General features: G+C 33.5%; 3 protein-coding genes, 1 long non-coding RNA gene and 1 pseudogene across 8 annotated transcripts; 2 read left to right on the top strand and 3 right to left on the bottom strand.

Moving 5' to 3' along the window:
* The first annotated feature begins 1,844 nt into the window (after nucleotides 1-1,844).
* LOC104782369 (uncharacterized) lies at nucleotides 1,845-3,450 on the top strand. The gene is made up of 2 exons (XM_010507282.3): nucleotides 1,845-2,063; nucleotides 2,644-3,450. The coding sequence occupies exon 2, from the start codon at nucleotides 2,645-2,647 to the stop codon at nucleotides 3,350-3,352; it is 708 nt and encodes a 235-aa protein (XP_010505584.1). The 5' UTR covers nucleotides 1,845-2,063; nucleotide 2,644; the 3' UTR covers nucleotides 3,353-3,450.
* A 960-nt stretch (nucleotides 3,451-4,410) lies between these two features.
* LOC147946292 (uncharacterized) lies at nucleotides 4,411-5,273 on the bottom strand. Its single transcript, XR_015596194.1, has 2 exons — nucleotides 5,030-5,273; nucleotides 4,411-4,913 (listed from the first exon to the last, which is right to left on the bottom strand). It is a non-coding gene; the product is annotated as an uncharacterized LOC147946292 (long non-coding RNA).
* A 7,859-nt stretch (nucleotides 5,274-13,132) lies between these two features.
* LOC104782368 (putative ribosomal large subunit pseudouridine synthase SVR1, chloroplastic) lies at nucleotides 13,133-16,981 on the bottom strand. The gene is made up of 10 exons (XM_010507281.3): nucleotides 15,508-16,981; nucleotides 15,346-15,425; nucleotides 15,155-15,255; nucleotides 14,993-15,065; nucleotides 14,798-14,891; nucleotides 14,661-14,709; nucleotides 14,191-14,341; nucleotides 14,030-14,086; nucleotides 13,666-13,721; nucleotides 13,133-13,439 (listed from the first exon to the last, which is right to left on the bottom strand). The coding sequence occupies exons 1-10, from the start codon at nucleotides 16,019-16,021 to the stop codon at nucleotides 13,379-13,381; spliced, it is 1,236 nt and encodes a 411-aa protein (XP_010505583.1). The 5' UTR covers nucleotides 16,022-16,981; the 3' UTR covers nucleotides 13,133-13,378.
* A 1,995-nt stretch (nucleotides 16,982-18,976) lies between these two features.
* LOC104782366 (amino acid transporter AVT1C-like) lies at nucleotides 18,977-23,340 on the top strand. 4 transcript variants are annotated; one of them, XR_015597244.1, is made up of 12 exons: nucleotides 19,034-19,197; nucleotides 19,526-19,729; nucleotides 19,826-20,151; nucleotides 20,518-20,732; nucleotides 21,045-21,068; nucleotides 21,676-21,885; nucleotides 21,974-22,076; nucleotides 22,238-22,373; nucleotides 22,468-22,633; nucleotides 22,726-22,769; nucleotides 22,848-22,910; nucleotides 23,008-23,340. XR_015597244.1 is itself a non-coding variant. In XM_010507276.2 (11 exons), the coding sequence occupies exons 2-11, from the start codon at nucleotides 19,548-19,550 to the stop codon at nucleotides 23,104-23,106; spliced, it is 1,656 nt and encodes a 551-aa protein (XP_010505578.1). In that variant the 5' UTR covers nucleotides 18,977-19,197; nucleotides 19,526-19,547; the 3' UTR covers nucleotides 23,107-23,340. The 4 variants fall into 4 exon arrangements, 2 of the variants coding, with proteins under 2 accessions (XP_010505578.1, XP_010505579.1); XR_015597245.1 differs by having other exon boundaries at nucleotides 19,050-19,197; nucleotides 19,536-19,729; XM_010507276.2 differs by having other exon boundaries at nucleotides 18,977-19,197; nucleotides 21,676-22,076.
* On the bottom strand, nucleotides 23,284-24,696 carry LOC104782367 (protein WHAT'S THIS FACTOR 9, mitochondrial pseudogene; annotated as a pseudogene). Its single transcript, XR_015597246.1, has one exon. The product of XR_015597246.1 is annotated as a protein WHAT'S THIS FACTOR 9, mitochondrial pseudogene (transcript).
* Between the last annotated feature and the right edge of the window lie 47 nt (nucleotides 24,697-24,743).

Genomic DNA, 24,743 nt, shown 5'->3' with positions numbered 1-24,743 from the left:
TGATCGATTTTTCCGAAACTTGCAAGCATCTCTTCTTAACAACTCGAGTTTAGGCCATATCCTAAGTTTTTTATTTTTCGATTTTTTTATTTTTTTTTTACTTTTTGAATCCTCTTCTCCAGCTTGTTGTTTAGGAAAAGATAATCCATCCTGTTGAAATTGCTACTTGAAGAAACACAACTTTAATTTTTTTGGTTAATGAAACACAACTTTAATTAGTTTATGAAAATGCTAATTTTCTTTCTATTTTACTGATCGTAATTGTAAGTGTTTTTTCTTCTTCTAAATATTCACAGTTTTTTCGTTTGAAATCACCTAAATATTTCAATTTTCGGGTTAGAATTTTAGATTTGTTCGAATAAATAATCAGAGTTAAACATCTTTAGTTAAACTTGATAATAACCCATTAACCAAGCAGAACAGGTGGATTGAACTCGTCTAGCCAATAGATATAACTATAAGCGTAGGAGGAGTCTAATGGTCAGACCACTTCAGTAGATTAATATTAATTAATTCATCTCCAGATTATTAAAAGGGATCCATTATTAAAAACAAGAGTAGACGAAATAGTTGAAATTCGATTTCAGGACCCTACTAGCTCAGGCTTTAGCTTATTTGACACCTTTGACCTTTTGTTGGCCCATGAGGCCATGACCATATTTTATTGTCGACAACCCATGACCATATACATACGTCTGTGTTTGTTATTCAGCACTCGTTTGTGTCGTCGAACGGACCTATAATGCGACTCTCTTTTCGAGTTAACAAAGAAAATGTTTTTACTCTCGGCCACTTTCATTTTTCAACGATTCATCCTTCTTTAGGCTTTCAACTGGTGTATAAGTTAGGTGGTTTTTAAATAAGAATTATTGTTCGCTGAAAGATATTCGGACTCATTCTACATACATATCGTATGAAACTATATATTAGTATCACTTCAAAAATACTAGTAAAATGGGTATTCCGAGTCACGCTTTGCATAATTCGAGTATAGTTCACCATTTAAGAATATGAACTTGCAATACTAGTGGGTAATATTCTTTATGATGTCAAACAGTTTGTGGTCTAAAACAACAACAAAACGTTTCAAAAATAGGTAAAGCTCATCAGTAAAGAATACAATCCGAGGTTTTTATGAATAGTTGTGACTCGAATTAGGCGTTTTGGGAACATCTTTAACGCAACGTAAGTCAATTCTCCCACTGCAACGGAATATAATGAACGAAGAAGTAACTAAGTTTTTTGTTTTTGTTTTGGTAAAGCTTTTTAACTAAGTTAGTAAGTTATGATATTGAAAATATATATTTTTTTAAAAAACGTCATCTATCATGGAAATGGGTCCAATTCAAACACATTTAGTTTATGAAGTTGGTCATATTTTCTACCAGTTTGTGATTGTCCAACTTCTTAGCTGACAAAAATTAGAAGAAGTCTAAGATTCATTTTTTTTTGTGTGCATCGAAATATATGAGTTATTATTAGTCGACAATATTCCCACAGACTATGTATAACACATGAAGGGGTTAAAATTCATTATTCCCAAAAGTAAAAGTTGATCTTGTAATTATATTAGTAATTGGAGGACTTGTTTGATGTTTAAAAAAGAAATTAAGTTAACACGCACGCACGTTTCCGACCAAAGTACGTCGTCGTAAGTTATTATTATTAACTTGTTGTCTTTTTTTTTTTTTTTTTTCTTTCTTCTTCTAGAATACAAAAGTAAACAAACGATAAATTACCTACCATTCCAAATCGTGCGAGGTAAGAAGTAGACACGTGCGAGAGATGACGTGGACAGAGAGGACGTGTGGACCTTATCATCGTCGTCTTCTTCCTTCCTTATTATGCATCAATTTTTTTTTTTTTTTTTTGTCTGCACTTCACCGTGAAACTCAGAAGAAATTGCTCTTTTTTTTTTTGTGGGAAGACCCGTGATCAAATGATAGGAGGAAGACAACAGGAGAGACACGGAGATTCCAATTCCAATTCCTTATCCATAATTGAAGCTTTCCACCGCTTTCGCCTATTTTCCCTCTTTGCTCCGTCGTCATCTAGGGTTTCCTGTAAGCTCCTTTTTCTCTCTCAATTTCTCTTCTTTTTGGTAAATTCTGCCATCTGGGTTTGTGTTAATGGAACCGATTTGTGTTTGAATTTTAACATAGCTTGTAAAATTGGGCGTTTTTGTTTCAATTGGGGGGTTAAGGCGTTTCATTGTTTGCTAATTTGATGATGCTTATGATGTTATCTAGAACGGTACATGGTTGTGTTTGAACATGGTGGCGTTTTTGATTCGTGTAATCAAAGTGATTGTACATGGTTGTGTTTTTGATTAGTTTAGTCCTCAATTCGTTTTAAGGCTCTCTTTTTGTTAACCTTTAGCTTCTCTTGGATCGTTTGTGAATCTTAGTTTGCATCACATTAAGCTTCTTAAAAACCTCTCTTTTTGGCAATAGTGATATCATTCCGGTTGGTAGTAAGTGGTAACATCTACCGCTTTGATACATTATCTAGGCACAACAAGAAGAATGAGTAGCTGAGAAGTGTTTGTTTTCATGTCCTGTTTTGGGTTGATCAGTGTGCTACTTTTGCTTTGCCACTGTTTGATTTTAAGAGACACTAAAAGTGTTTGGGAATTATTTACAGGATGCATGAGTTCTCTACTGTTGATGGTTTTGCGGAGATAAACGAGAGCTTAGCGGAGATGATTAAGTACATTGCAAACGAACCTTCAGTGGGGCTTTACTACATCCAACAGCACGTCCGAAACGCAGCACCAAATGTTCTTAACCTCAACACCAACGTTTTGGACAAGTCTCGTGAGACAGGCTTGCATACCGAGGATTTGGAAGATTCTATCGCCATGGTGAAATCAATGAGAGAGTGTGGTTCGCCTATCGCTGATGATATGATAAGAGACATCAAGAACTCTTTATCGATCATGTCTTCGAAACAACCGAGGAGAGGAGTCATCCTCAGCTCCACAAACCCTTGGAGCAGATCTACCAGTATAACCACAACAAGTCGTGGTTCTGATTACAGCCAGGATGTTAGTGAAAGCAGCAACTTATTCACATCAGTGTTCAAGACGGCTAAGGAGAAGGCAAGCAACATCAAATGGCCACAGCTTGATTTCAAAGAACAGAAGGCGGAGTCTAACCCCGATGATGTGGAAAGCAATGAGTTAAAAGAAGAAGGAGAAGAAGAAGAAGAAGTCTCAGGCAAAGGTGATCATATTGTGGAGACAACACAGTTTGAGGAGTTCAAGGCAGGTAAAGAAGCGAGTCTCAAGGCATGGCTTGGAGATATGGATGGTAATGTGGATGTTGGTGAACGTGTTGCTGAGAGGATTTAGGTTTTTCATGAATGTCGTTGCGGTTACGAGAGACTGCTTATTTATGTATATTATTCACTTTTATCTCACCGATAAAAAGAGTTCAAATTTTGAGTTTACCTTTCATTTCATTACAATCTTATTAATCTGTCAATCAAAACAAAGTGTTTCCACTAAAATATAGTTCTACTCAAAAATCCTTCATTGTGGAGTGAATATGTGATTAATGTTAAAGTTGTGGTTGGAAATAGTTAGTTAATAAAATATCTAAAGGTCCAATTTCTTATAACAAGAGGTTTAGAGGGGGTATTCAACTTGTTTTTTTAAGGATTTTGGAAGATTTTAATATTTTAGAATTTTGTAAGATTTAGGAGATGTTTAAGAGATTTGATTGTGTTTTAAATTTATTTTTATTTTTATTTTTGGATAATGAAATGTGATTCTATCATATTCTATGAGATTTTATAGTAAACTTTGTGTGATTTTAAAATATTTTGCTGTAGATTTTTATTAATCGTTTATTTGTGAAGAATTGTCGATCAAGCTAACAGCCGCACTAACATCTTGCTTTCTGGTTCTAATCAATGATTATATGGATTTTTATTTTTCACAACCTCCTGTGAATTTTCCATGGTACTGTGGCCACAACAATTTCCCATGGTACTGTGGCCACAACATACAAAAAAAAAAAGAAACCAAAGAAACTCATATGAGTTATATATCCGGAGATCAACAAAAAACATACGTGATACTAACTATGAACCCCATATATTTTTAAAGATATGTTTTGTTTGTAAGCCCTTTGAAAAACCATAGATTTGATATTTGGATTCTAATGGGTTTATATTACATCCCAGTCCACAGGCGTTTTTAAGTTTATTTTGATGATATGCTTAGCTGTTTATTATAGTTCCTATGTTCAGAGCCAAATGACCCAATAGCGAGATGCAGCAAGATGTTGGATAATATATTCGATAATGGTTTGGTTGCTTATATTGATGTTTGTTAGTTTATGATTCACTTGAAATCAATCATTTGGATTCACAGTTGAAAACGAAGCTTCAAGAGTGAAAACTGACTGAAGCAGAAGAACAAGGATTTTTGCAGAGTAACACACAAGCCATCAACAGTTCAACATGTGTATCTATCAAACACTCTAATTAATACAATTAGAAACAGAGGATAAAAGGAGCTAGCTTAGCTATTCTTCTCCTATAAACAATGAGGACTTATTCAAAACAAGAAAACGTCAAACAAATGCAGAGTAGTTGCCAGGTTCCGAAGGACTTTATCCTTCATACTTGTAGTTCCTTACTTTTCTACAAGTGATCCAATGAACAGAAAAGTCTAAAATGTTTCTTTTTGGTATATGATGATTTATAGCTCATCTTTGGAACGACTCGAAGGCCAACATGACGATGATGTGCTAAGACTCTCAAGCCATAATTCATCACCAGGACTTGAGTTCGAGTCAGTGTTTCTATGCCACGACCAATGTGCTCGTTTCCCGTCCATAACCTTCAGTCTCCCATGTCCGAAACTCGATTCGCGATATACCGATAATTTTGAATGCTTCTTAAACCTATAATTCAAGCACATTGTGATTGTGATGATGGTTTCTATGGCTGAAAAGAGAGAGAATAGAGATGGTGATGGTTTGTTTCTTTACAACAGCTAAGAACAGAGAAACCAACTCACAAAAACAGAGAGATAAGAAAGTTTTGAGACGAATTCAGGGATGCCAAAGCCACGAGGTGCAGAGCCAGCGATGTCAAAGACAAGAGTGAAAGGAGACAAGAGAAGCTTGATTGGACTGAGCATCAGCGAATTGTGCTAAACGACCTGTACTAAACGACAGGGTCCTCTCAGACATTGGAAACAAAGAAGAAGAAGATAAGGAGCTTTCTGGTTTTGGGTTAGATGAAATCCTTCAAAATTCTATGTTAAAGGGTATGATTTGAGAATATTATTTTTCAACTAAAAAGAAGTAAAAAAGTCTCCTAGAATCATTCAAGGTAGCATTCTAAAAAAAATTGTGATATTTTGAATAACAAGAGATTTTAAGTTGGTTTTATAAACTATTGATTGAATAACAAGAGATTCTGGATTATTTTAAATGATTTTATATAAATCTTAGTTGAATAACATAGGATTTCATGATATTTTTTAAAAATCTCAATTGAATAACAAGGGATTTTAACAATACTTTAAAATCCTTTAAAATGTTAAGTTCAATACCCCCCTCTTAAAGATTTTTTTCTCTTATTATTCATCTGTTCTATATGATACAACATATATATAGGGATACATATTAGGGTTTAAGGTTTATACTAATGGGCCGATAATGGACATCCATATAATACAATATATTTATAACACTCCCCCTTGGATGACTATTATTAAAATGTAGTCCCATGCGCATATGAGATGCTGCCTCGTTAAAAACCTAGTGGGAAAAAACCATGGTTAAAAGAAAAAAAGTGCAGCGCGCTTTTACTCCCCCCCCTTGAGTACATCGCTTGAAATCTTCAAAATGACCGAACCAATATGATGAAGTAACTTCTTGAAAGTAGTGGTTGGAAACACCTTGGTAAATGGTTCGCCAAATCTTCACATGAACGAATCTGTAATAAATGTGTATCACATTCTTCTATTGGTAATGGGTTTCGCAAGTGACTCATCTTTATCATTATCTTTGTTTCTCACGATCTCATCAATGTATATCAAAGATTTTGAAGATGATAGTCTTTCACCATTAGAATCATAATATTCCTTTTCAGGTGTTTATCTTTCGCGTGTTCTTTTGTTGTCTCATTAAAAACCTTTCAAGGAAAAACCCAATGGGATAAAAACCATGATAAGGGAAAAGAGTACAACCACACTTAAGATCATATTTCTCCCTCTGAAAGCATCATCTTCAGGTTATGCATTATGATCATATATATCATCTTTCCTGAACTATTATAAACAACGCTTTCAGGTACAAACTCATATGATCATCATATATTCTACTGGGTCATTGAACTTCAAGTCATTTGAACCCCTTTCATATAGAAGATCTATTTGAACTTAAGCCCAAATATTCTATTACATACAATCTTCCAAACAGTCTTATACATAAGAGTATCATAATCTCCTTTTAAAACCTTCTCTTTCAACTCTTCTTCTTAGTATGGTACTACAAGACCATTTTTCTATGTAAGATGATGTAAGCATCTTGAGATAATATCTCTTTCATCAGATATCAAATTTGTAACCTCAAGAAATTTCATGAAATATCTGATCTTATACAATCTGATTTCTCCATCTTCCAGGAGTAATATTTCATCATTGATTATTTCTCCATATATTTCTTGGTATGTGAAATCTCTACTAAAGATTAGATAACATTTTCATCATCAACATATTTGCACTTGTTCTTGTACCTTTCTTTTACCAAGAACCACTTGTAAGTGCTGAAGAGATAGGAGACACATATAATTTTTCTTTTAATGAGGTTCAGCAAATGTCTACATCCTCAAACTTTCTTGAAAATATTTCTTGAACACAATTACAGTCATTGTTCAATCTCAGATTTACACAACTCTAAGATCTTCTCTTAGCTTGTTCCCGGTCTATTTTCAATCCACCATGAGATCCTTAAGATCAACAACAATGATTTACACTCAGAATTCTCTCATAGAGATAAACTCTCACCCTTTTTTCTTCAAAGGTGTCAAAAAAACATCAAGACTTCTTTTTGCTTTTACAATATTCTCGAGAACTATAAGGTATTGCTTCTAGCAATATAATTAGCAAGATAATTACTTTAAGGGACATCTCTTATAGTTTGAAAACCTTCTAAATAGACTAAATTAAGTCTTGCCTTATTTTCAAACTCATAAGGGATCTACATAGTTGCTTCCACCATATAAGAGTGCATTTCTCATAATAAATATCAAGTATTTATGAGTTTCATTGTACTACTACATGTACTTTATTTCTCAGAAAGATCCCTTCCGTCCCACTCATTTTACACTTTCAAGTGTAAGGACTACAAGTCCAAATATTATCTCTTCAAGAGATTTGAACTATTTCATAGCTATTTCTTTCAATGATTAACCAATCATTCTTTGTGTACACTTTTCAATAAAACTTTTCTATTAACCGCAGTTTTATGATCCTCGATTTTAATCTATAACATAATCAACTGCAACACTGCATGCAAACATATTTACGACGTCGATTTGCTTTTTGGTTCCTTTTCTTTCGAGACATGACTCAACTTGTTGAGATTTATTTTCATTATGATTCTCAGGTACATGAATCTCTTTCTTACTCATGTATTTGTCTCTAAATCTCCTCTAGAGATTTACATAACTCTCTGCTTCCTCGGTGCCATATTAAATTATGCTCATTTTCTTTTCCGAGGATGCTTATATTTGGAACCATAAGTTTATCACACTTCATGCGATCTTTAGACTTACTAGCAGTTGATCTTATCTTTCTAGGATATTAATTTCAATTGGAGCACAACTGGTATATGTGATATTGTCACTCAAGGTCAGAAAATGTCTTCTAGCATATTTGCTAAACTTTGCAAATAAATTATCTTTTTCAATTTCTAGCACACATTTCAAAGTACGAGGATCAAGATAATTTCTCCTAATATATATATTTTCTCCTCCTCATGTTGGAAAGACTGACTCACTGAAACAGTCTCTGCATCTCGAGCCTCATATTATCGAGATATTCATATCCAACATATTTCTAACATTCTTTCAAATTCCATCTTATATCATTGTAGTGGAGCAACCAACATGTATAACACATTTAGATGGCATATATCTGGTTTTTGACCCAAACCAATAGTAATGGGGAGTACTCATGATTATTCGTTGGCGTGATGCGAATTACTTGACATATAGAGTCATTTATGTTAATTAAATGGCATGGTTTCACCACCATTGTCAATTACCCAAATACTCCTGCAAACTCCATGTTGCAAGTTAATAACAAACATATATAGTGGATGATCAGTCCACAATATCGTTTTGTATACATACCAGAAAATTGACATTATCCAAATTTATGGGGTCGGTGAAAGCCATATAATCGACTTGCTTTATAAAGCAGCACACAAAATTAACACACTAAGAAAACTCTTCAGGTTCTCTATTGAATGTTTTCAGAAATTTCTGATTATTCTTTTGCATCATTACTAAGCCGGAATGGCTAAACCTGTCATGCCAAACAATGAGATTTTCACAAAGCATTTTATCTTCTAGATAAAGCATGTAATCTCAAAAATACTTTGATTGTCTTGGGTAATACTTATGATTTCAAAGTATTTTCTTCCTTATTGTCTCAACATGATTACTTTTCAAATCCTCAAGATTTGCTTTATCATATGAGTGATTAAACTCATTTTGGGTGTGAGTATAATTTTATATTTGTTCCATCACCTATGTATGTGGGATTCATGAATTCTCCCCCTCGAGATGATGACACTTCATGTATATCAATCTCGATTTGAATCCCACTTTGTAATCAATAATATTCTCAAATTGGATCATGTATTATACTTTACACCCTTTTGATTTTGAGACTAATTGGGAGACTATAACACATTAATATCAAATTGTGTTCCCATAGACAGTAGTATATATACTCTTCAAGAGCTTTCAATACTTTTTCTACTATTCTTAATATTGTAGTAGAATAGTGGAAACCACTTATAGCATAAAGTCATATTCACTTCAAAGAATATACCAGCCCAATAGGATGTGATTCACATCAACATCTCATAATTTTACTCATTCACACATCACAAGATTATAAAATTTTAAAAATATATATTTTACTATATTGTGTCTACATGATAACAATATTTTGTGACAAGTAGAATATATTTTCTCTAATATATTTCTAACAATGATATTATCTTTTATTATAATCTTGGTTATAAGTAGAATTTAGTTGTTTATATATATTCTCTTATAGTCTTTTAGTCATTTACTTTCTTTAGATTATTCTAAAGAACTAGTGAATTTTTATGGTCATATACTTGGACTTAAGATGCCAAGAAAACATGATCAATAATTATTATTTAGTAATTTGTTACTAAATTTTCAATGTATTCACCATAAAAAAGTTGGAGACATGATTTGAAATATTTTATCATGATATTATATCTAACTTTAATTAGATTTAAATTTGTGATTAAACAAATAAAGTAATCACAAACATTATAAACAATTATATAAATGAGTGCTAAATAAATATTAAACACCATTTCTTATAAATATATATAGTTATATATATTTCTTTGTTACCTAAAGATTTTATTTCAAAATCTAAAAGGTTTTACCAAGAAATATAATTATATTATTATAATTATTTTATAATAAGAAATTATATATATATTAGGGAAACCGTTCCAGCTACCATGATAGAGCATTAGACGATGGTGATTATAATACAGAAATAAATAATACTTATCTCTATAGTAATGGGTGATCGGAAATCAGAAACGTTGTTGAAATTGATATGCATCAGACCATACGTCAGCTAGAGATTTTGGTGAGTAATTATTTCTTCAGTTCTCCATATAAAATCATGTTGCAGTAGTAAACTCTGAACAAACAAACCAAACAACCAAATACTTATATAATTTAGTTTTAGTCTTTATATAGCAGGAGAAGACACTTATAAGTAAACACTCGAATAGGTTAGAGTAATTAAACAATAGAACGTGAATGTTTGTTTACTAAACAACGATTTACTCAACCAAATAACAAAAGTAATAAAACAATAAGATTCCAGCAATAAAAAGAAGCAACATACATGACAACGATCTCATGATTATAATTATTTTTCATTAGTCACGTACTTGATTGACAATTATATATCATATACACAGATCAAGATAAGTTAGACATGTATTATAGTATATAACAAAGCAATGAAATTCTCTTCAAAGAACAATCGGTTAGTGTTGGTGTCAGAATATACGACCCTATAATTTACTAACCGACTTAAACCAACGGAGGTTGTCGAACTAAACAATAATTAAAACTTGACAATATACAAATCTCACCGAACAAGTATCTGTAACAATATACAGATCTCATGGAACAATAATTAATTAAGCATTAAACGATAAAGTATGAGGTTACTTATCTCTATAATGAACGATAAAGGGGAGAAGGCGGTAGAGATTTTGTGTTTGCACCCGATATGGTTAGGGGACCAGTGGCGGATCTAGAAAAAAAATTTAGCCGGACAAATTTTAACTGAAATGGAAAAAAAATTCTATAAAAATTCAAGTTTTTTGGTGAAAAATATAACTCAAATTTTATTTAAGAAAGACAACCCATTTAAAAAATTTGGTTAATTTTTTAAGTAACATAATGCTATTAAAAGTATATGGGGTTGTAATATTGGTAAAATAAATAGACAAATTGGACTTTTAACTTGGGTTTGTATAGATTGGAAGACGCATTTGATGTCAAAAACGTGTGAATATAGAAAAAACTGAGTAACAGGGGCAAAAAAAACATTTATTACCAGGGACATAATTCAAAACTGTTATAAAATAGCATTAGTCTAAAAAAATTTGACAGTGGCAACTGCCCCTCCCTATTCTAACGTGGATCCGCCCTTGTAGGGGACGTGGGAGAAAAAGAAATTTTGGAACGTACGGTGAGACTGCTAGTTTTTTTTTTTTTCTTTTTTTTCATATAGCTAGGATTTAGAGCGTGTTGATAACGTGTTATAACAAAAGGTTTAGGAAATTGTTCTCTTATTATTCATTTGTTTTATATGATAAAATATATATATATATATAGATACATATTAGGGTTTAGGGTTTATACTAATAGACCGATAATAGACATCCATATAATACAATATATTTATAACACAATTGACACTAATTAATTAATTAGTGTCATAACTAAGTCTGATGTTCAATTGATTGTGGAGTGAATATGTGACTAGTGTTAAAGTTGTAGTTTGTCCATAAAACCCAAAAAATGGTTCCCTTTTGCAAAAAAAAATCTCCATAATGCGTTCATAAACCTTAAAAAATGTAGACAATTCTCTTAAAAATAAAAGTCTTCTTTAACTTTTGTTATTAGAAGAAGATCCAATCAATTCATTAGAATTAAAAAGTGGGTCAGTTAGGATTGTTTAAAATCTGGTAGTTTTTTATACTTTGCTTAGCAAAGTACAATTTAGATATTTTTAAGACATTGTTGAAATTTTTAACAAAAATTTGCAGTTTTAATTCTTGATAGATTGAAAAGTTAATAATATATATGTGATTAGAGCTATATATCCATTGCTATGCGCTCCGACATCGTCGCCGTTTCTATATAGCAACCAAGCTTGTTCCAATAACTAATAAAAATTAAGTATTTTTGAAAACTTAAGAAAAATATATAAATATTTTCTTTTGATTATTATGAATTTAATTATAAGTTTTCTTCATGACAAAATATTTATAAGTTTGTTGTTATTAGAAGATCCAATCAAATTAATTCAAGAAAATAATGTTATAATATTTTCTAAAATATCTATACAAGTCTAGTTACATGTAAAACTGGTGCTTTCGTTTGGTTTAGATTCGCGGACCTTCAGTTTTAAAGTGAATGATATATAAACAAAAACTTAAGCAATAATAAATGGTTTTGTACTATAACGATAGTTTAGTTTTCCGGTTCGCATGGATTTATCCAAATTGAATATCTTTAATTAATAAATAAATAAAATAATAAAATATTTAAAATACTATATTTTGTTACTGTAGTTTTAATTCTTGATAGATGATTTTGTTTAACAAAGGATCGTTATTTATATTTGATTATTTTCGTCAGTTCCCCAGTCCAGAAAATGAAACAAAATCCTTATACAGTTGGATACATTTTGTTAACGAAATTGCCCTTTTGTATTTTTTTCAGGAATTGCCTAACGAAATTGGTGTGGTCGAACAAAATCGAAGATGTTGTATACCCAATTTTTATCCAGAATATCAACAAATCAAAGAGGTAGGTTATATATGTTTAACTTTAACATATACTATATCATGCCATACTAGGTTTCGTTTTTTCATACTTATTAACTTCGCTTAATTTGTAATAAATCTACCATGGCCCAACTACTTCGTCCTAACGATTTATGGCGTTGCATGCCATAACATCATTGGGGCCGGAGAACTAAAGGGCGAGAAATATGTGCTCGTTAGATCGAGCCATGGTGAGAAAATTGGTGTCGCTGGAAATTTGAAAGTTTTATGATGGTATGTCTAATCTCTGATGTTGCAGATTCTCTGTTTTATCTCTACCCACTACCTATGCTTACTGGATTTACAATTCCAGTTGTGTCATATCATGAATCTTGGATCATTGATATTGATCCCCGAAATCTTGGATCATTGATATTGAATCCCCGATTCTTTTATTATTAATATAGATTTTTTTTGGCTACGTTGGTTTTAACTAATACAATAAATTTATTTTGTTTAAAATAGATTTGTCCATATTTTTTTTTTAACCTTTTGAACATTGTAGCAACGAAGTCCAAGAGGGTCCCCTACCAGGTCGGTCTACAGAGGGGAAATCGACTGTCTACTTCCACTCTATAGGTTTCTCCAAAACCCTGCAATATATGGTAGACATGCGAACCAGTGACTTCTCGCTCCCACACGTTCTTAGACATTTTTTTCTGCCGTAATTGAGATCTAAAGAAACAAAAGAACATATCAATTGCTAAGATCTTAGACAGTGCTCATCTGCTTAGATGATGAAGCAATTAAGGAAGTTTCAAACCAAAGAAAGCTCTTGTTTTACTTGTTCTTTCAATGATATGCAAAAGTACGCCACAAAATAGAGAGTCCACATTCACCGATTTTTCTTTGGTTTGATTATATAGATATGAGATTCATCTTGAAGAACATAACATATAAATATGACGATATGAACATATACTCTACAGTTAGCTTAGCCTATATATATATATATCCCTTAAAAGAAGAAGAGTTCAGTTGTAGGCTTGTAGCAGTCATCTTCAATTCTTCCAACCCAATGCCTTTAGCTCGCTCTGCTTCAATTCCGCATGCTTCCCTAGCCTGTGTGATATAATTAACATATGAGTTGTAGCAACTAAAAGGTCTGATTTTCTTTCGTCTAATGAAACTAGCTGATAGATAGGAAATGAGTAATTACATAATTCATCCCCAAACGATTCTAATCAAATACTCGAACAACAGTCAAGTGAAATCAACAAACGGATAAGAACCGGAAAAAAAAAGAAAACATAAACAAAGGTTAGGCCTCAATGCAAGAAAACATTACCCAAGATCTGAAGGTAGTCTGAATCCACCTATACGGACACGCTTCAATGAATGAACCTGGAACAAGTCAAGGCAAAACAATTACTATCGGTTTAGTTTAGATATCACGTGATAGAAGTATATTGAAAGGCAAAAAGTGAAACGATTTGGAAATCTCTATCAGTGAATGAACATAATCAAATCTCATAATCACAAAGTCTGCAATTCCAACATGATTAGTTCACAGATGAGTATGTTCACAAGGAATGGGGTATTGATAATATATCAACTCAATGTATTCTCAGACTCTTATGGAGATCTTATTATTATTCGCGAAGAATGTAAATCCAAGTTTAGCAAGGAGAATGCATAAGACGAAAGCTGACCTCAAGCCCAGCATTTTTCACCAATTCCCTAACTTCATGGTTCCTCCCTTCGTGAACCTGCACAGGTCCACACAAAAGAAGTTAACTTTCCACAAGATAAGTCATGATCAGCAAACAACATCAGACTACAATAAAGAAGAACTTAAGCTTTGGAAAAATACCACAATACGCAGCCGTGCTCTTGGTATATCATGCTGCTTTGGCATCAACTCAACTGAATCCGGGACACAGTGTACTCCTTCCACAATTGTCCCTTCACTGATAGCCATTAAGTGCCGTTTGTGTATATCACCGACAACCGTAGTAATATATCTGCCATTACACACAAGACCCTTGAACTATTTAGACGCAACATAAAATGTTCAAAGAAAGAGTAAGTGCTTGAATTGGTACAACTAAGAGGATCAAAGCCTAAAACCATAATATCTCGAATTAGTGACTACTACTACCAGCAGCCAAAGCAAAAAAAATAACTCTGCAATGAACATCTATCTGAATTATAATCATTAAGAAGTATTTGGCACGAGCCAGCCTTTTTCATTAATCTTACTCAACCAAAGGTTCTACATACTAATTGATGATCACCTAATCATGAGTAATGAAGGTCTGTTAAATGAATATGTGAACTCACTCTTTCGGTAAACTAGATGAAGGATGTGAAAGTTTCTGAGCGAAATCTCCTGTATAGCAAGAAATTTAAATGCCTTTTAGAAGAACGGAAGACATAAAAAAATTGTACAAACTAACATGTTGAGTGAATACAATTACCATCATTTGTAACTATTATTAATCCAGTTGTGGCAACGTCAAGACGACCAACGGTAAAAAGACGAGGTTTGGGAGTCCCTGGATTCCTTTTATCCTACATTGCAAAGACAAGTAACTTCAAACCAAGTTTTCTCACCTAACATACTTAAATGGTGAATCAGACAATTCATGAACAGGAAAATAAAAGTATCTTACCCAAGAGGACATGTACTCCTCAAACAAACTAATAACCGATTTGACCTCTTTCTCTCCAGAAGAACAGATGTATCTGCCATTGGTATACGATGCAAATATCAAACAAAGGTTACAAGCTTCCTAAGCTACAAGTGTGAACAAGCTATGAAAAGGCTAACTAACCCTTTAGGCTTGTTGAGAGCAAAGTAAACCTTTGGAGGAAGTTTCTTAGGAATACGATTTCCATTAACATAAATAATGTCTCTTGATGGATCAACTCGAGTCTGCATAAAACAGAAATTGCTAGCTAAGCTTTCTTTTTGTAAATCAAAACATCAATTTTGATTCCCAACAATGAGAAGTAACTTTTTAACCTGTGGAGTGTTGCAGAGAATACCATTAACAGTAACCTTTCCATCAAAAATAAGTTCTTCAGATGTTCTTCTTGATGCCACTATATCAAATTCTCATAATCATTAGAGAAAAATTCCCAAACTTTAATACAAAGGAAGGGTTTGGTTTGGTTTGGCTGATACCTCCAGCAGCAGCGAGAACTTTGCTTAAACGTTGAGGAGGTTCTTTGAAATTCTCATTGTAAAACCTACGCGCAGCTTTAGAGAGCTTTGGCACTGATTTCGAAGGTGGAGCTGAGGCTGAGGCGGAGGAGGAGGAGGAGGTAGTGGCGGTGGAGGAGGTAGTTTGGGTTTGTTTCTTCTTGGGTTTATCTTTCTTCTTAGGGTTTTGTGTAGTGGCATCGATGGCGAGAGAGTGGATTAAACGAGCGGGAGGTTGAGATTGGAGTTTGAGTGTTCCGTCATCGCTACGTACGATCCAAGGGATGAAGAGCTGTTGAGGGGAGACGCCGCCGCCGCGAGTTGAGGAAGGTTTTGGTTTTGGAGGAGCAAAGGAGATGTCGAATTCGAGAGGCTCAGAGGAGGCAGAGCAACGGAGTGTACGGATGGGGAAGAAGCGAGAAGAGAGAGGGAAAGCTTTGATTTTTAGGAAGGAAGCAGCGAATGAAATCGGAGATGATGCCGCCACCGACGCCATTAATCGCCGATGGGAGTGAGAATTGTGAGAGAACGGTTTTTTTTCCGATGGGGTTTTATCTCATTCTTCGGATATTGTTCTGTTTTTTTTTTTTTGGGATTTTTGATAAAATAGGTCCTTTTATTTAACCAAAATTAACAAAACAGATCGTATATTTTTTTTTAAATTAAAAACAAATGGTTAAGTCTAAAAACTAAAAATTGTATTCTAAAAGTATAAACTTTCAAACTAATTTTAACAGTCATGATGTTTTTTAGTAGAGTCGAAACAGTATTTCTAAAAAGAAATTCAGTGTTTATATCAAAATTAAACAATATATTGTAAAAAGCTTTTTAAAAAAGTCGAGAAATCAACATGAGAAATAGAGGATCAATATTTGACCTGATATGCATTTATTGAGAATAGAAAATATAAATTTGAAAATTATTTATACAAAACTTATTTTTTTGTATTGTAAATGATAAACATGAGAAAAAAAAACAGAAGTAGGAGATCAACAAAATGTTATTTTTGCGGACTACATACTCTTGGCTATATAAAATTAAAAACCTGATTATATAAAGTGAAATATGTAAATTAAACATATTATCATCCCGGTTTTTATTTATTTTATGTGTTCGGTATGAAATCCCAGCATGCATATTTCACTTTAGTATATAGAGTGGTAGTAAAACCTAACATTCTCTCCAAATATACCATTGGTACATAAATATGGTTATTCGCAATTTATGTCATGAACTATTTATATCACAGACAATTTATATCCCTTGCAATTTATATGAGTGACGAACACAAATCATCGCTAGGGCCTAGGAGACAAAAGCAGGACATTATGTTGATAAGGAGTGTAATCATATAATTATTCATCACAAAAAAAAAAAAGACAAAAAAAAAATATTGAAATCGTTAATGATTGATGTGTAATGGAGTATCATTTCTTGAGCTGTCTAAACCTTCACTGCGGCATCAATTTTGCACTGATAGGTGTATATCATGATGATTACAATTTTTTGTGATGACAAAACTATCTTCCTTTCTTTCTATTTGTCTCACAAAGATTGATATTTTATAAATTTTAAAAAGTAATCATAAAAAATATTTAAAATTTTGAATTGTTATTGATTTAAAATTAAATAATATTTCTTTAATCAAAAAAAATATTTAAACTTAATAATTATTGTTTTCTTAAAATATGTAAAATATTTTAAATATTAAATTATTATTAGAAACAGAAGGAGTATTAAATATAATTTAGGAAAAGAAAAAAAAAATCAATAATATGTGGGGATGGAGATATATTTTTGATGCGGAGAATCAACAAAGAGAGATCAATTTTGCGCACATGCTCTTGAGATATCATTTCAGAAGAAAAGTCCAAATGAACGAAGCAATAGATCTACACATCAATCATGTGCTTGTGTTCTTGCGATTGGGATTTTTTTTACGGGTTCACATCAATATTACTAGTCAATTTTGCAGAGTGTGACACTATAACAATTTTGATAAAATCTTGATTTAATATCCGTGTTCAATGACTCATTTGTTCTTATCAGTTTAACCTCATTCCTTATTAGTTATTTGACCTAATCTCATTGAATTGATCAAATTTGATACTAGATTTTTATTACCTTGGGATATAAATCATTTTTTAGGATCCATTTTTCATTAGTCCGCTACTAAACATCAACATTTACTTTTGCCAAAAAGTAGGTTAATTCTTATTCTAAATATAAAATCCTCAACAATCATAAGAAGAGAAACGCTCATTCCCATGTTTTCGTAGAACCTTTTTGGTATGTTTTTTATGACACTTTCTTACACACACACGCATATAAAACGTAGAAAGGCAATTTTTGGTCCGTTTTCTTTCGGAAAAAAATAGATGAACAGATTCTCAGTCTGTTGTTTTTTTAAATCAAAATATTTTTTTATAAAATGAGATTTAGAGGATCCCACTATACAAGAGCTGATATATTGCAATGAATAATTTACATTATCTCCATATATATGCAAGATATGGTTTGCCTTTGCCTCCTCGATTCTGCGAATGAGTCATCTTTTTTTTTTGTTTGTGTAAAAAATTAATGACAATTTAATATCTAAAGTAAGACAAAGAAGCAAATTAGTAGTACTCCATTGTCCACCAATCACATTTTGTGACGTGGAACCATAAATTAAAAAAGAAAAACAAATCATTATTAAACCTGCTTAATCTCCATTTTCCACCAATCACATTTTTTGACGGTTTACCACTTGTGTTTGCAAACTCGTCGTCATCCAGTCATCTCCTTGTTGTCCTAAAGCGTGGGTTCTTGTCTTTTTTTCTCCACTTGAGCTGTTGAGCATATGCGCTCGTGTACATACATACATACAACGCTTGATTTTATTTTGGGTTTTACTACACGCCTGATATTGTACGAAAAAATGGTGAAGTTGTCGACAAAAATAAAATTGGTAAAGATCGAACTCTTACATTGTAAATGTAATACTACAAATAAAATCACACCAAAGCTTCATAGTAAAACATTACATTAATTAGAATTAACCAATTAATATTTAATTTTAAAACAAAGTATATTAGGTTTTCTAAATGCAAGTCTTTGATGAAATTATAAAATTCGTCACCGTTACTCAAAAGAGAGAGATTTTTTTGCAACTCATCTTTTTTCTTTAATATATTTTTGTTGTTTCTATTTTAAGAAAACATGCTAGTCACCCAAAAAATTATCAAAATATGTTTTTAAAATTTAGATTCCATTCCACAAAAAAGAATCTCATGGGTTTAAATACAGAATAAAATAGAATAAAATCTTCAAAACAAATTTGGTTACCAAATCGGTTACAATTTCGGATTTCCAAACCATCATATTATGAAATATCTCTATTCGATTAATTACCACTGCAGTTAATATTATTATCCCCACTCAATCATGATTAAATAAGTTAAGAAAAAAGTTTACCCGTAATTAGAGTATTTAATTTAAAAACTTTTCTCCTATTTTATTAGTATTTGTTTTCTAGTCCTACAACAGAGAAAAAGCGGCTCTCTCTCTCTTCCACTCTCATATCTCTATATCATCCTATCAGAAGAGCTCTCTTTCTCTCTTTGCATCTCTCTCCAGCGATTCTGATCCGAAGCACATCATTGTTTTTGAATCTCAACCTAACTCTTTCAGGTAACACCAAACTCTATCTCTACAACAACAATTCATCACTTTCTTTATGACTTGTTTCTCTTCTGTCGATTCAGATTGAACGATGCAAATCTTAATCCTCTCAATTCTATTTCTTCTTTTTTGGTCCGACAATCTTCTTAACAATGTTTTGTCTTGTTTTGTTTCTTGTTGTGATGATCTGGTACTCAATTATTGAAGCTAGCTTCGATTTTTTTTTTCTTTCCAAAATCCTGTTCAAGAAACAGAACATAGACTTTTTTGACAAGTTAGATCTTGTTGACCCTAGTTATCTACATTCGTATTCGATTTTTTTTTCTGAATTTATCAGATTTCATTAGGAGGAAGAAAAGATGAATCACGTACCATCTGATCAAAGCTTTTACATTGAGAGTGAGGACGAAGACGACAGGAAAGATTACGTAGAAGAAGATGGTGGTGGTAGCCATTCTGATTCCTCTGATGATGCTTATGATGAAAACCAAGCTCACACTAAGCCTAGCTCTTACACCACTGCCTGGCCTCAGAGTTACAGGTTTCTCTACTACTAATCCTCATTCTTATGATTCTTGATTGGTTTGGACACAGAAGTTTCACACTTTTTTTTTGTGTTCTTGGTAATATTTTGTAGGCAGTCCATTGATCTTTACAGTAGTGTACCGTCTCCTAGTATCGGTTTTCTTGGAAACAATTCGATGACGAGATTTGGAAGCTCCTTCTTGTCATCTTCTTTGATAAGAAGACATACTCCGGAATCATTACCTGCTGTTACAAAGCCTTTGCTATCACCACAGGCAGATGAACAAGCTTTACCAAAACACAGACTTAGCTCTCATGGCTTGCTCCCTCCTATTCCTTCGAGGAGGCATTCAATGCGAAAGGACGAGAAATCATCCATGATCTCTCATGAGATTCCAATGTCCCGTAATAGCTCATACGGACAAGCTGTTCTAAATGGTGAGTTCAATCTTTATGCTTTAGTAATATACTCTGTCTCCTCCTAGAAGTAGTTTAAAAGTGGCTTGGTGAGAATAGCTTTTCTCGTAACTATAGAGCTTCAAGATTGATTGCAATTGTGCCTTCACCATTACAAATACGACTCTAGATTGTGTGTGTATGGGCCTAGACCGTCTTCTTCGGGGTTTAAAGACTTTTTGTCTTTATAATTTAAGAGAATAGTCCAAAATAACAATCAACTCTATTGTCCTATAGCACATGGAGCACATGAACAGAACATGTCTAGGTTCAAAGAATATGCTTGTAATCTTTTTGCTCTTAGTAAAATTATGAACTTGTGCTATAACATTGTGGGTCATGGTGCAGGATTGAACGTTCTATGTGGGGTTGGAATACTCTCAACTCCTTATGCTGCCAAAGAAGGAGGATGGTTGGGACTAATGATACTATTTATATATGGTCTTCTTTCTTTCTACACCGGAATCCTCCTACGTTACTGCCTCGACAGTGAGTCTGACCTCGAGACCTACCCCGACATTGGCCAAGCTGCGTTTGGTACTACTGGACGTATCTTTGTCTCGGTAAGGGGATCAACTTTTCCTTAAATTCCTACTCTATAGTGAAGGTGCCAAAGATAAGGACCATATAGAAAAAAAGAAAAAAAAAACTCAGTGAATTATCCCCACAGAAAGAGAAATGCCTTTTTGGCCTTTGAACAAATCGAACAACTCAAAAGCCAAGGAAAAGTTAGTATTATACATTTCTTGATGCAATTAGATTGCTATCAGAAGCCAAATAGTAGCTTACCAGTTTCTCACTTTTAATAGTGGAATTTGATATCATTGTTCTCAATTTATATTAATTTATTCTTTTTTTTTTTTTTTGCATTGCAGATTGTACTCTATTTGGAGCTATACGTACGTGTTTCTAATGGATTCGTCCATCAGTTGACTTTAATCTATACTCTATAGAAATAGAAATCCCTTGACTCTTTTTGCCATGAAAAAAGTACATACATAATTCAAGAGATTCCAAGTGGTGTTAGGAAACAAAAACAACACAAGAGATCTTTAAGTGTGTGACCCCATGTTGTGAAACACGTTAGCATAGGGTCCCATAGAGTCCTGCCACTAGTTCTAGATTTGGCACTACCTGAAGCTACTTTAAACTTTTTCTCTTTGTTTCAATTTGTTCCTTCTTAAAGCTACTTTTGACGTCACTCAAGCGGCGAATGTATAATATATTATAGATGGAATGATCCCTTAAAGCTTCTTAAAAGCTATTAGTGTGAAATGATTAGTTTTTTTTTTTTGGTAAGAGTGAAATGATTAGTTTAATAGTGATTCTTTCTGACTTTTTAGTTTAGGTGTAACTTGTTTTCATGTATACTTCTCTGTAAACTGCTTTTAGAGTCTTTGTTTCTTTCATAGTAAAAGGTGTATCATAAAACTCAGATGTTACTTACTTCAATAGAAGTGAGTGTATAATTACTGACTTCACATGATTGTTTATTTATATTTGCAGGCGTGTTGTGTGGAATATATAATATTGGAGAGTGACAATTTGTCTTCATTATATCCAAATGCTGCCTTAAGTATTGGAGGGTTTCAGTTAGATGCACGCCATCTCTTTGCATTGCTTACCACTCTCGCTGTGCTCCCCACTGTTTGGCTCAGAGATCTCAGTGTTCTGAGTTATATCTCAGCTGGAGGGGTGATTGCATCGGTGCTAGTGGTATTGTGTTTGTTTTGGATTGGTTTGGTAGATGAAGTTGGGATTCACAGCAAAGGAACTACACTAAACTTGTCAACATTACCTGTAGCTATAGGACTCTATGGTTACTGCTATTCAGGACATGCCGTTTTCCCCAATATTTATACTTCTATGGCCAAACCATCTCAGTACCCTGCTGTTCTCTTGACATGGTAAGCTTATGATATGGTTTTAACAAGTTCTAACAAAATCCTCTTAACTTTACATTTTTTAGATTGCTCTGACTTTCGCTTATGCAGACTTCACCTTTTTTTTTATATGCACATTCCTCAACTTCTCTAACACATCTAATGGTTGATATAACATCATGCAGTTTTACTATTTGCACTTTGATGTATGCTGGTGTTGCTGTTATGGGATATACAATGTTTGGAGAATCAACAGAATCACAATTTACACTCAACTTGCCTCAAGATTTGGTTGCAACTAAGATTGCTGTGTGGACTACGGTAAGTAGATCAAAATATGTGTTCTTTCCACTAATTGTTGCATGTTGGTTATCACATGGGAACTAAAGCCGTTTTGTATTTAACCATTTTGCAGGTGGTCAATCCATTTACCAAATATGCTTTGACCATATCTCCAGTAGCAATGAGTCTTGAGGAGTTGATACCATCAAGGCATATCAGATCCCATTGGTACGCCATCGGCATTAGAACCGCATTGGTCTTCTCTACTCTGCTTGTTGGTCTTTCAATTCCCTTCTTTGGTAAAATCATCTCTACCATTTTGTTGTTAAAGCTCATCTTCTTCAAAACCATTCTCTTGCTAATAGTGAGAGAACACTCAATAATCTTGCAGGTCTTGTCATGTCCTTGATTGGTTCATTGTTGACAATGCTCGTCGTAAGCTTTCTTTTCCTTGCCTTTCTGGTTTTTCTACTACAAATAAAGATCGTTCAAATTATCTTTTGTTTTGTGCAGACTCTAATACTTCCACCAGCTTGTTTCTTGAGCATCGTAAGGAATAAAGTTACCCCGACCCAGGTAATCTTCTTAGCAATTCTGTATCTATATTAGTTTCATACAAACATCGTTCCTAGCGTTTTTAGATTCATCGACAATGTTTTGGTTTGTTGTGTAGATGATGCTGTGTATCTTAATCATCATAGTAGGAACAATATCTTCAGTCATTGGGTCATACTCAGCTCTCTCCAAGATCATTGAGAAATTGAGCAGCTAAAAATAACTATCTCTTCGTTTTTTTTCTTCTCTTACAAACTCTTATACCCATTTTGTCTTCAGGGGAATACCTATTTTTGTTCTGTTTTTGGTCTTTTGTTTTCGTATAGCAAATTCATTCTTGCATTCAAAGCTTTTGTAATATTCCGAGTGATGTGAGCTGCAACTTAAAGACTTGTTTAAAACAAATACGTCAATGATGTCTTTGATTAATAAAGATTGGTTGATCATTAAACTGATTCTTAAGTAAGGTAACAATACTTTGCCTTAAGCTTCAAAATCAAAATCCAAATCCAAATCTTTCTCTACTACAACTCCTTCATCAGAAAACCCGAAACTATGCCTTCTACTCTTCAAAATCAACTCAGAATTCTTCATCAATTGGATGTACTTCTTCCTTACAGCCAACACAGGATGGGTTTCAACACTAGCTTTATCCCTATAAGGCTCTCTAAGAATAGCTGTACAAGTTTTATTCTTCATAGACAAGTAAAAAATCTGAGGATGTCTCTCAAAAGCCTTATGAACCTTCTGAGGCAATCCGAAAAACTTCTTGAGACATAACAGCTTCTTCCTCTCAGCTGAATGCTCGACGAAGAGACAAAGCAGTTCATGAAGAAACCCAACAACTCTCTTCTCAGCTACATCACTACTTGGATCCAAACATGAATAATCATCGTATGGTGATACATAAGGAAGCTTTTGAAACCCTTTTAACCAATCTTCAATCTTGACTCTCAATCTACAACCTTTTGATGGAAACAGAGGAAACTCAATCTCTTCCAAACTCACTTCTCCTCTCTTCTTTGCTACATTCTTCTGCAACACAGACAAAACCTTATCTCCTCCATTATTATAGTCTACTACTGCTAAACCTTTAACTCCATCTTCCATATCTACAAACCTAAACGAAGAATCTAAATTCATATCCGGAAACTGCAAGTAATCATCAGGCAAACCTAAATACCATTTCATTCCTTGAACTATACTTATTGGCAAAACGTGATCTTTACTCATCAGTATCAGTTTCCTCAACCGATCACGCAAATCCTCAGCGTGAGTTTGGTACACGATTCTCTCTAACCTATCGAGCTCTGTAGCTTCTGGCGTCAATCTGAACCATGGGAGATTATACTCTGGACCAACGAACTCTTCAAAGATCGAAGGATATTTTCTTAGAAACTGAGCGATTTTGGTTGATACATCGAACTGACGAGTCTTCTTAGAGATGGCGGAGATCGGAATGCAGCGATTTGGTTCCTGGACGATGCAGTTTTTGAGACCGACGACGGATCTGAGCTGAGACGATCGGAGGATGTGTTCTATGTTGTCGAAATAAGGATCTTTCTTCCATTTCATGTAAACGTCAACGTAGGTTCGTTTTTGAGTGGAGTTAGGGAGGTTAGTGAAGGAGGAAGCTAGGGTTTGGGCATGGCGGCGAACAGAGAGCATTGTTGAAGAATTGCACAAATCGGAAAACCCTAATTTAATCGGAGCTGCTGTACTGTGACGGAGCTTAATCGGGAAATTAGAGCAAAGAGATTAAAAAACTTCATGCTGTATTATGCTTAACAAAACGACACGGAGATAAAACTGCATGCCGTTTTTATTCATAGCAAAACGACAATGATACTACAC

Source organism: Camelina sativa, chromosome 4 (assembly GCF_030686135.1).
Source record: "Camelina sativa cultivar CO46 ecotype springtype chromosome 4, ASM3068613v1".
NCBI classification, from domain to species: domain Eukaryota; kingdom Viridiplantae; phylum Streptophyta; class Magnoliopsida; order Brassicales; family Brassicaceae; genus Camelina; species Camelina sativa.
Note: the sequence above shows the minus strand (reverse complement) of the source record. Positions and strands in the feature narration are given on the sequence as shown.